General features: G+C 47.5%; 1 protein-coding gene across 1 annotated transcript in view; it reads left to right on the forward strand.

Moving 5' to 3' along the window:
- LOC130390944 (X-linked interleukin-1 receptor accessory protein-like 2) overlaps window positions 1–563 on the forward strand; it is a 176,269-nt gene extending 175,706 nt beyond the window's left edge. The window contains exon 7 of the mRNA XM_056601126.1: window positions 544–563. Coding sequence (XP_056457101.1) covers window positions 544–563 — 20 coding nt within the window. The remainder of the gene's footprint in view (window positions 1–543) is intronic.
- The last annotated feature ends 11,937 nt before the right edge of the window (window positions 564–12,500 follow it).

Genomic DNA, 12,500 nt, shown 5'->3' on the forward strand with positions numbered 1-12,500 from the left:
AATGTATATATATATATATATATATATATATATATATATATATATATATATATATATATATATATATATATATATATATAATAGGGCTAGGGTTAGGGTTAGGGTTATCAATTTTGTTGGAACGTTGTTTGTTTGTTTGTTTAAATGGCTCTATTTTGCTGTGTTTCCATTTTCTGCATTCTCATTTCAATGTTGTTATTCGTTAAAAAAAGAATAACTTGTGTTTGTATTCAATGTACTTTTGGGGGGTTTCATGTGAAGCACCTTGTAACAGTTTGCTTATAAAGTTATTTTAAACTAACAACGCTGTACTTACTTACTATTGAGTTGCCAGCAGTTTCTTTAAAAGGCCGGTTCATTGTGTCATCAGTCTGTCCATGGGGGGCAGTATACTGCCCCCCATGGACAGGTCGGTACTGCACCTGGAGGCGTGTAAAGAGATGGGCTGCTAGTGTTAGAGGAGGGCAGTGGGAGAGCTGCCCGGCCTGCAGCCGCAGTCTCCTGTTATCTTTGATCTATCCCCTCCTCCGTCCTCCCCTCCAGCTCCTATAGACCCGTCCTAGAGTCTGGCCTCATGGGCGATCCGTTTGGACCAAACTCTCAGAATGTGCTGAATCGTGTAAACATTTTAATAGGCCCAGGCATAAATAAACAGGAAGTGGTGGGGGAAAAAGCAGTTCACACTCACTGAGGCCAGTTGCTGGTGTACTTCACCAAGTGTTTGTGTGTGTGTGTGTGTGTCACACACACACATAATACAAATAAAAGAGCACTTTAAATCGAAGTAGATGTGTACATAGGGGTGGATTTGACTCCTATATGCCCGTGGAGCAGGAGACATGGAGAGAACTAGAGATCCTGTTTTGATATCAGTCATGTTCCTCTAGCAGCCTGGAGCAGCCTCCAGGAACAATCTGCTACCCACTGCTGTGCTGGAGCAGTATTTGTGTGTGTGTGTGTGTGTGTGTGTGTGTGTGTGTGTGTGTGTGTGTGTGTATGTGTGAGTATGCTAAGTTCAGTGAACATGCTGTTTGCAGTATTTTCTCCTTGTGTATACCAAAGCGTACAGTCGTGTGTGTGTGTGTGTGTCTGTGTGTGTCTATTTCATTACAGGTGTGTGTTTTTCCATCGTCATGCTTCTTTGCGTGTCCGTGCAGTGTTTTCTATTCTGCGCATAATAAGATGTGTAGGTGTCACCATCGATCGACATCCAGGTGTCTAGTGCAGGAAATGTCCACTCCTCCTTGTGTTACTGTCTTCCTAGACCCAGTGCAACCCTATCAAGTAAAACTATATCAAGTAGAACTATAGTACAGTGTCCAGTAACATTATCAATACTGTATAACTATAGCACAGAGCCCAGCGATGTCATTCCTTGTAACAAGCGATTGTTAATCCGAACTCCGGAGTGCTCTGACAGTGTACGGTCACTCTGACTGAGCTAATCTGTGAATTCATTCCGCCGGTTACACTCCAGAGGATTCCAAGGTTCCACACCAAGCGTTCCATCCATCCCTCTACTCATGACATCCTCCCATGTAATCCGTTCCTTTCATTCACCGGACACATGTACTCTTGCTGCTGTGATCTGTACATTGCGAGAAGTGATCTATTCATTTGCTTTAAGATTCGAGGCTCAAGCCCCCCCCCCCCCCCTTTCCATAGCTCTGTGTGTTCCCACTCGCTCGCTTCTGAAAATTCTCATCTATATTTCAGACGCATTAAAAAGTAAAATATGTGTTAGCTGAGTACACAGCGTACAGGGCGACATCAAACACTTCTCAGGAACGTTATGCTTCCCTGTCTGTGTGTGTGTGTGTTTGTGTGTGTGTGTGTGTGTGTGTGTGTGTGTGTGTGTGTGTGTGTGTGTGTGTGTGTGTGTGTGTGTGTGTGTGTGTGTGTGTGTGTGTGTGTGTTTGCATGTGTGTTTGCTTGTGTTTATGCCAGTGAGTGCGCGCACGAGTTTCCTGTGTGTGTGGCCACATTGGTGGGTTGTTTGGTTGTGTTGAATGGATGCATCGTTTGTGTGCATTTGTGTTTGTGTGTGTGTCCAAATACGTGTCTGCAGCTGTGTATTCAGAATCCCCTTTGAGTGCCCGTACCTCTGGGTGTTTGGGTTTCTATCCATGTGCATGACAGCTGAATTCTGGCTCGGAACCACGACTCAGACAGCCATGAACTCCATGATAAGCGTAATAATGTCAAGTATGCTATGTTATGCCCAATGCCAGCCTCCGCCAAATCACCCCCTCATTTCCTCATATCTCTCTCTCTCTCTCTCTCTCTCTCTCTCTCTCTCTCTCTCTCTCTCTCTCTCTCTCTCTCGCTCTCTCTCTCTCTCTCTCTCTCTCTCTCTCTCTCTCTCTCTCTCTCTCTCTCTCCCCCTCTCTCAGTCTCCTCTGTATCTATCAGTCTCGCTCAACCTCCCCGTCATTCATGCTCCCGCCTCCACCAACCCTTACTAGCTCCTTTTTTCTCTCCCTCCCACATCCCATAACACGTGCACATACACAACAAGATGCACACACCCACCCACACTCCCACAGTTTGATTCTGTGTGTGTGTGTGTGTGTGTGGGTGTGTGTGTGTGTGTGTGTCAGGGTGTGTGTGTGTGTGTGTGTGTGTGCGTGTGTCAGGGTGTGTGTGTGTGTGTGTGTGTGTGTGTGTGTTAAAGGCCAATGACCTACTTGGAGGCTCACCTCCTAATTCGTCATGAAATTGCTTCTGTTCTCCAAATACCTGGCAGCTCAGCAAGGATATGTTGACAGACAGATCTGCACACACACACGCACGCACGCACGCACGCACGCACGCACGCACGCACGCACGCACGCACGCACGCACGCACGCACGCACGCACGCACGCACGCACGCACGCACGCACACACACACACACACACACACACACACACACACACACACAACCAAATACACACACACACAACACAGACAAACAAACACAGAGACACATGCACACACAATCACACGCATACACACATATACACACACACTCAAAGAAACACACTTGTGTCACCCTGACTATTACAAAAAAAAGAGGAGAGAGGCATACAAGGGGACGAAGAGGCCCGAGGTCCAAGACAATTATATAACAAACCGACTTTTAATCGTGTTGGAGAGAATAACTATGATCACTAAACACGGTATCACCCAATTTCTTAAGAACCACACTCTGTCAAGGCCAGTCCGGTAAGTCTATAGAAAACAAATGAAACAGATACATAACGCACACAAACACACACATGCAGACACAGCGAAGACACTGCAGACCCTGCACACTGCTACTGCTACAGCGGGCTACAAAAGGACCTCATCCGTGAACAGCTCTGGCGAGGAGGAGGATACATTTGCATACTAAAGATGGCCAGCTAAGGTTATGCTTTAACATTTGGGACTCGGCCGACGCAGGTCATTGTCTGGACCCTGTCCCCGTGGCGTGCGGAGAGAGGGGACATTCACACACACACTGCTGTTCCTCTCAGATGGATGGCATTTCCCGAGACCCAACAAGGTCAGCGTCCAGAAACTCACCCACTTAAAATTAAAGGTGACTCTTGCGCTTTTAATGGGAAAAGCCCAGTTTTGAATGAATAATCCTTTGTACAAGGAAGTCTGTATCGCCAAGGAGGCATTGTATCCCACTCGTGTGGCCGGGTGTTATACTTTGAATGGAGGACATTGGGTTTCCACTTGTTTGTATGTTTGCCGAGCGGATCAGAAACAACAATAGATCAAATATTCTTATGCTAATATTTAGGGCTAGAATTGCTCTGATGATCAGGAGAAATCTGATATGGCTGAATTTAAACGCAAACTTCTGAAGGCGACTCGACTTTTAATGTAAAATGTCCGTAAACATCTTCCCACTATATGAAGTCTGTTGCTTTGTACAAATAGCCCAGATCGAAACATTCATATTTATACACACATATTGCTCTACATTAAAGAATTATGTTGCTTCACTTGATGTGTCTCCGTACAGACTTCCACGTGCATTCGCTGGAGGGGTTTACAGCATGAGATGTTTGGTCTTCTCCAAAAGTACAGAAGCTTGAGGGCAACTTGTCCATCCAGTGCAAAGTAATCCAAACATCAGTTCACGGTTTTGCCTTAGCAGAATTGAGTGGCCATGTTGGCTCACTGGAACAAGAGATAGAGAGAGTGTTTGTGTGTGTGTGTGTGTGCGTGCCTGCGTGTGTGTGTGTGTGTGCGTGTGTGTGTGTGTGTGTGTGTGTGTGTGTGTGTGTGTGTGTGTGTGTGTGTGTGTGTGTGTGTGTGCGTGTGCGCACGCGCGCGTGTGTGTGTGTGTGTGTGATTATGCGTGGCTGACTCTGCTTCCTGTCTCTGGAGACACTCACTTGGGTTGTTTTGTGTGTGTGTGTGTGTGTGTGTGCGTGGGGAGAATCTGGTGTGTGTGTGTATGTGTGTGTGTCTGTGTCTATCTGTGTGTGCAGGGCGGGGGCTTGTTTCCTTGGGGTGGCTGGAGACTCTTTGGTTCATCCTACACTCATGTGATTCAACCACTGGTCTGGAAAATAGCAAGAGTCAAGAGGTTTCTTGCACACAAACGCACAAACACACACACAAACAAACGCACGCACACACATAGATACACACACAAACCCACATATCCCCTTGTTAAATTGTCCATTGATGTCGAAGATACACAGAGACACAAAGAAACAAAGAAAGGTAAATACTTCTTTCTCCTTCTCTAAGCTTCACACAGATATGAATCTTGTCCCCCATCACACACACACACACACACACACACACACACACACACACACACACACACACACACACACACACACACACACACACACACACACACACACACACACACACACACACACACACACACACACACACAGATAACTGTTCTCTTTCTCTCTACTTATCACACACACAAACACACACATACACAGACACACACGCACACACACACACACACCGATACGCAAACACACAGACATACACACACACACCGACATACAAACAAACACACACACACACACCCCCACACGCAGATCCAGTGATTGTGTTAATTGCATTACCCTGCGGACCCCTTCTGTCCCTCACACATCGATAGCTCTGATGGAGGGATGGACACAATACAGAGGACAGACCCGGACAGACGTGGCACATCAAGGGAAAAACCAAAAAAAACAATTGACGGCAGAGAAAAGTGGGGCACATTACGATAAGTGGTTCACACGGGGCCAGGCGGGGAGATGTAAAACCAAACAACTTTACTCCCCGCCAGCTCGGGGCAAACGTCCACGAATCCCTTCCTGTCTTTGGTTCCGAGCGTCACAAGGACTCATGTCAGAACCCACGGTGTGACGCGTGCACCGCTCCGAGGTGTAAGGAATGAGTCACCAGCGCTCTGCTCGTCCTGCCCATCGAGTGTGCGACCCAAAGCCGCTATTGTCCAATCGAACGCCTACACTCGATTCATTCCCAATGCATCATGGGAATAACCAGTGGCCAAGGCTTGTTTACTTGCACCCCCCCCCAGACGTCGCCGTCTGACGGGCCTGACAGCAACATGTGTCGACATGAATTAGTCCTGCCGCTCTGTGTCTTCTGCCAGTCGGCGCGGGGCCGGAGGAGGACGAGGAGAATGCAGCACATTGCTCACGCTGTATTCTCACTCCGAGGCGTAGGAGTGTGCATTTTGTCAGCCGCGCTCCTCGGGTTCAGCTCAGCAGGCCCACTGCTCCCGCTGTACCACACAGGTTCATTACCTCTGTTTTATCCGATCGCACGCTGATAACGGGCCGCAGAGGTCTGAGATGCTAAACTAGAGAGCGGGCCGGGGTGTGATGCGGTGTGGTGTGTGTTGCGGTGTGGTGTGTGTTTTGTGTGTACGCGTGCGGTTGTGATGTGTGTGTTGGTGTGGAGAGAGGCTGCGGCGTGTTTTAATGACGGAAGCTGAGTCCGGCGAATACCGCGGCCGTGTCATGGTGTAAGTTGTGTAGAAGGCTTTAAAGGATGACGTTTTGGAGAGGGGACGGGAGATTGAAGTGTTGCCTGTTATGGACTGGCCCTGGTTTCAGTGAATCAGCCGTTCAGCCAGCCTGCCAGCCCCTGCCCCGGAACGTTTGAATCTCTCTCTGCCTGTACCGAAACCCCAGGAGCAGTTGCTCACTCCTGTCCCTCTACTCCACTCTTTTGTTCTTTCATCCTCCTCCATCACCTCCCCCCTCATCTATGTCTCCCCCCCTTCGACTCCCACTTTCCTACCTCACGTGTGATGCCTTCTGCTAGAACAAGCTGCCCCCCTCCTCTGGTGTGTGTGCGTGTGTGTGTGTGTGTGTGTGTGTGTCTGTGTCTGTGTGTGTGCGTGCGTGCGTGCGTGCGTGTGTCTGTTCTATTTTTAAGTTTCTACAAATCACAGAAACGTTGAATCTCAACGTTTCGGAAGCAGAAATATGTTCCATATGAACATTTAGATAGTAAAGGTTTGCATCACCGTATGGGTTTGAGCTTCTCATCTTCTGAACAGCTCCTGACGATCTGTTGGAGGTTACTGTGATAACAGCAGGACGCTGTGATGAGGAACATTAATGTAGCCTGTACCATGTAAGCACAGTCTACGTTGTTTACCAGTTTGAGTTCTCTGGAGGGTAATTTACAAAGACCAAAAGAGGAGGCTTTGAGGACTATCTACAGATAATCGTTTAACCGGCTTTTACTCCGCAATGCACTCGTTGCCATAACAATGTTTTGTGGGGCAGCTGAGCTGACGCAAATCGTTTAGTTTTGGTCGTAAACTAGGTTCTGCTGGCCAGGAAATAGACAGATATTCTGAAGTGCGCCAGACAGAACAGCGCCTCCCCGAGGCAATGACCCCCTCATCTTATTCTTCATGCTTTGCGTGTATTGACCATTTCTGATTTTGAGTACAATGATGTTGGCAAGCTGCATATTTATAGGAATAAGGAATAGACAACAAGATCAATAGTTTAGAATTCCTAAAGATGCAATGTGGAATCTTTTTAAATGATCTAAATGATCAACCACATTATTTAGTGTGTGAGAAGACGGAAGAGTCTAGGATGCCCATAAACGGCGTGTGTGTGAATGTACCCAACGGGGGACAGCAGGCCCCCCGTCAGGGTGGCAGGTCGTAGCGTGGGGCCCGTTATACTCATATTGAACACTATAATATGAACGAGGGCAGGATGTCAAGTCTCAGTGCGGAAGGACCTTCCTATCCTCAGAATGCCACATTCTGACCAATTAGGTCTCGCGAGCCACACTTCTAAGAGGTCCTTTAGGGAAGGCTAGGAATCCATATGCTCGGATATGTCATTCCCGGGACCAGGGGGAACCTGTGTATGGATTTTGGCATCTCCTGCCACCTCGAAAGGGCGGGACAAGGGAAGTGACCTCCGACTGTGGAGTAAATTGGCATTAAACAGCGGGCAATTGCCAGTTCCACATTTTTTGCGTGATGGAGATTGAAATGCATGCCTTATGAATTGTTTAACACAGCTGGCCTGTCGACAAGGCCTTCAAGTGTGGGGTCAAAAGGTAAAAAAAGGAGCCCGCACCAAGGCCCATATGAGATTAAAAAAGTTCACGTGCATTTTTGCTCATAACTTTTCATGAAAGAGAGGCCTGATTCTCAGATGCACACGTGTGATCTTTAGGGTGCAGGTCTGGGAGCAACTCAGCTCAAAGTCTCGCCGGCGAGCCGTCGGGCGAGACACCGCGAGACGGAGCGTTTGCCAAGGCTTTGTGAGTCACTTCCTGTCGGGCTTCGGCCTCCTAATGGATCCTTCTCCTTTAACTCCCCACAGGACATATGCATGCACATTGCAGAAGATGAAACGATGGCTCTGAGACGTCCACAAGCGCATATGGGTATATACGATACCTGGGGGGGGCGGGGGGGCGGGGGGGCGGGGGGATTCTGAACAACAATGCAGCTCATTGCTTCATGTTTGAAATGCACGATACTTTTGGTTGCTTCATGACCAGAGGAAAGCCTACTTACTTCGATTCACACAAAACTCCAAAAGAACATCAAAAGCGCAACGGGCAGTTCAACCCCTGCGATGATATTCACATATCTAGAGACGTTGATAGCAAACCTGTTTTTGGTTCAGACACCTGAACCACAAACCTCAGCGGATCCATTGTCTGCAGCAACGTTTCGACAGCTATATTTCCTTCTGGCTGTGTAGCTGTGTGTGTGTGTTTCTTTGTGTTAGTGTATGTGTGTTGTACTTTTTGTTTTTCAGGAAGCAAATATGGCTGATTTCAGGTCGCTCAAATGAGTAGATGACAGACCTGTGGGAAAACTGCACCCAATAGTGTGTGTGTGTGAGTGTGTGTGTGTGTGTGTGTGTGTGTGTGTGTGTGTGTGTGTGTGTGTGTGTGTGTGTGTGTGTGTGTGTGTGTGTGTGTGTGTGTGTGTGTGTGTGTGTGTGTGTGTGTGCGCAGTCACGTGCGTGTGTGAGAGATTGATACGTGCTGTTTGCTGACACAATGATTTATAGCTCAGCACATCAGGCTACTCACTCTATAAACCTCATTCTCTCTCTCTCTCTCTCTCTCTCTCTCTCTCTCTCTCTCTCTCTCTCTCTCTCTCTCTCTCTCTCTCTCTCTCTCTCTCTCTCTCTCTCTCTCTCTCTCTGTGTCTGCATGGCTGTGTGATGGAGGGAAGGAGGGAGTTTGAGAGTAAATGAGTCGAAAGAGAAGGTTTTTGTGTAGCTGGCTGTAGCCGGCTGGCTGTAGCAGCCAGTCAGGCCTGATGAGTCAGCAATCCTTCAGCGCACACACACACACACACACACACACACACACACACACACACACACACACACACACACACACACACACACACACACACACACACACACACACACACACACACACACACACACACACACACACACACACACACACACACACACACTCTCCTCTCTTTCACACCTATTCTTAACCAACACCCTCCACATAAGCAACACTGCACAACCCATTCATGTTTTTTCATCCAACAATAATTAAAAACTTGCTCAGCAGATTCTAACTCAATTACGTGATAATTAAAGTATTTTCCCCAAACCTCATCCCTCAGGAGAACGGTATCGACGCCGTCCTCCGTGTGCTAACAGGTTTACCTTGGGACCCTGCCAGCTAATGGCTCTCAATGAAAAATCATGGATCGACTGGAGGTGAACCAGCAGACAGTGTGAGCCCAGCGGCCCGGGACACATCAACAGGGCTTATTGAGCAGGCACTTCCAGGATGGCAGCCAGGAATCGCAGCCTTTCATAGTTTTATATCATTTCATGTATCCAACTTTCTGGGGAAATCCAGGAATAAAAAGTGAGCAGAACGTATAGAACAAATTGACTGAGAATTGACTGCAAAAGAAACTGCAAAGTTGCAAAGTTCTGTTTTCTATTAAAGGTTACAATTGATTACCACTATTTTTTCTGGGATATAACTCTCACCCAAAAACTTTTAATTTGAATGTTACCTTCTACATAATCGGGCAGCTGTTTCCACAAATAAAAATAAGCCTAATCCATATCACAACATTGTAAATATCAAATGAGCATGGATTTGAATGTGCTCGGTGCATCTCTTGCCAACCCGAAACACCGAAACCACCTTGATTTCCTCTTGAAGACTCGATGACGCACCAGGGCTGTTGTCCAGGAGATCTCTGCACAATAGCGCTGTGCTGCTGAGCTGATGGGCTCTGACATGGCGTACCACGACAGCTTCATCTGTCAGTGGGAGGGGACCACCCCTCTCTTCCACCGGCATCACAGGATTATCAAGCACAGAGCGAGGAACGGGGAGTGGGGCTCTGAAAACACAGCAGCCTGACTCACAGGTCAAGAAGGGGAAGACAGCATCACCGATCGGACAGAAGGGAATTAAAACAGACGGATAGATTCTGGAAACGGAGGAGTTATAGGGAAAAGAAAAGACGAAATGGACTTTGTAAAGGGGAGTGGGGAGACCAGGACTTATGCCGTGAGTCAGAGTAACATTTATGTGGCCTAAATACCCTGTGCGCCTGGCGTGTCCTGGCAGGAGAGTCATTTGTTCCACTCCTTGCGGCGAGGAGAGAGGAGATATGTGAACCACTGCAGACGACGGATGCGACCAGCGTGCACCTTACTCTCGCCAACGTGTATTCACACTCGGTGTGTGTTTCGTGCACACCTGGGTTTGTGCGTGTTATACGTGTGTGTGTGTGTGTGTGTGTGTGTGTGTGTGTGTGTGTGTGTGTGTGTGTGTGTGTGTGTGTGTGTGTGTGTGTGTGTGTGTGTGTTGGAGTTCCGAAGCCTTTGTATTCTCGTGTCGTCTCCTTCTTCTGTGACCCTGATTGGGCGCGACAGAATGACCTTTCTCCACTTCCTCCTCCTCCTCTGCCGTCTCTTGAGTGTTTTAATGTCAGCCCAGTAAACCCAGCCATTTATTTTATTTTTTCCTTTTTTTTACGTCAACATTCAACATTCAACATGACAAATCGTCACATTAGCGTCTCCACGGTTGCCATTCGATAGCCAATCGTAGCCCAGAAGTAGTGTGAACCAATCGGGGCACGTCATCGCGGGGCTGAGCTCTGTCAAAGAAACGTCATGCCCTGAGGCGATGTAAAGTAGGTCTTTAATCAAGGGGGCGCGTACGGCTCTCTGGATATATCAGTACTAACTGATATAGTATTAACTAAAGCCTCATAAGTCAGTCCAACGCTCAACAGCTGCTTCATCTCATAGCAGGCCCGAGCATAATTCACCCTGTTAGCACTATTGTTTTTGGGTGTTATTCATGGTTAACCATTTCTTGTTTAGTTTAAATCAAAGGGCAGAGCAAAGCTTTTGGGTCTTCTAGACATTTAAAACGGCTGCCAGGGAAATAGCGATGGGTAATTATTATCATCTAATAGTCATTATAAAGTAATTGATCCCTAGTTTCAGTTGAAATAGGATCACACTGTGTGATAAAGACAAAATAATGCTTTAGGCTGATAGTTCTGGGAAGGACTTGGGAGGTGTCATTTCCATGGTGACGAACCACGCTCATCCCCATGGTGACGAACCACGCTCGTCGCCATGGTGATGTGTAGGGAGTGTTCTTGGATGTGGAGAGCGACACACACCGTGGTGTCATGCTGGGTGTCCGAGAAGCTACACCCTGATGTAGACGCACACATCTACATCAACCGCTGGCCAAGCAAGGCTGCACCTGTCCAGTGTCCACACACACAGGGGCCTTAGTGTACACTCTGGATACAGGACATTAGGGTGCCCTCAGGGTTAGTGTCCTGTCGTTAGGGTACCCTCGACCCAGAGGGTAACCTAACGACAGGACTTGAGTATAGTGTGGATGCATAATCAAAGAAAACGAATGCTGATACCATATGAATGGGTTAACGTAAAGACGTGACATGGGTTTGCACATTTACCATCACTCCTACTCAAACAATAAGCATACATTCAAACCATTGAAAACAAGTCCACTGTCTGTGATTGTGGAATACATAGCTTTAACTAGTTAACCTTAACATAGACGTCAGTGTAAGTAAAATGGGACAAAGAATGAAGGGGGCTCCTTTCTTCTTTGTGGTCGTCGTAGAGCCCCACCTATTTCCATCATAAAGGCAAGATAAGGATCATACTTCCGTTAAGCATATGGTAAATACATTCATGGTCGGTAGGCAATGTTTGACTTTGACTGTGACTTTAACTAATTGCCTTAACATGTAGAGCAAAGGAAGGCGTCTCCTTTCTTCTTTGTGGACGTCATAAAGCCCACCCCCGTCTCCTCCTCTTAGGATGAGCTGAGAGGAGGTAAGAGGGGTTTAGAGCTTTTAAGGGGGCGACTTGGAGTCAGTAACCAAGGTTCATCCCACGAGCGGCAGACGGCACACATGAGTGACACATGTGGATGTCAGAATGTAGGCCTCTCGGCTTTTACACCCTTATTTCCTTCATATGGGCAAGACACATATGGTACGTTTCCCCATAGAACCAGCCCTCAATCAAAACTCAGTCAGTCATTTGCACACACACACACACACACGCGCACACACAAACACACGCAAACGTATACACGCACACATACACACACACAATCAATCAATGCACTCAATATCTGCAAACTACAAACTATTGAGACGTCCATTTTAAATCATGAAGGAAATAATGATTGTCTGTTGTTATCATCGTTGTCAGATGAAATTTGAAGAAAGACTGCTATCCTAAAAGTGTTGCATAGCATCCTGTCACTCAGTTAGTCCTGTAGTGTCTCATCGGGTGTCAAAGAGCCTCCTGGCTCGATGGTGAATAAGCAGCCCCCCCCCCCCCCCCCCCCCCCACCCCTCCTGCCGGGAGGCTGAATCCCTGTCTGCTGATGGAGTAATAAAGGCACCGCAGATTAACAGCCTTCCACATCATTAACGTCCCGTTAACACACTGTTAACCGGGCCCACCATTGCTTACAGA

Source organism: Gadus chalcogrammus, chromosome 10 (genome assembly GCF_026213295.1).
Source record: "Gadus chalcogrammus isolate NIFS_2021 chromosome 10, NIFS_Gcha_1.0, whole genome shotgun sequence".
In the NCBI taxonomy this organism is placed as follows: Eukaryota; Metazoa; Chordata; class Actinopteri; order Gadiformes; family Gadidae; genus Gadus; species Gadus chalcogrammus.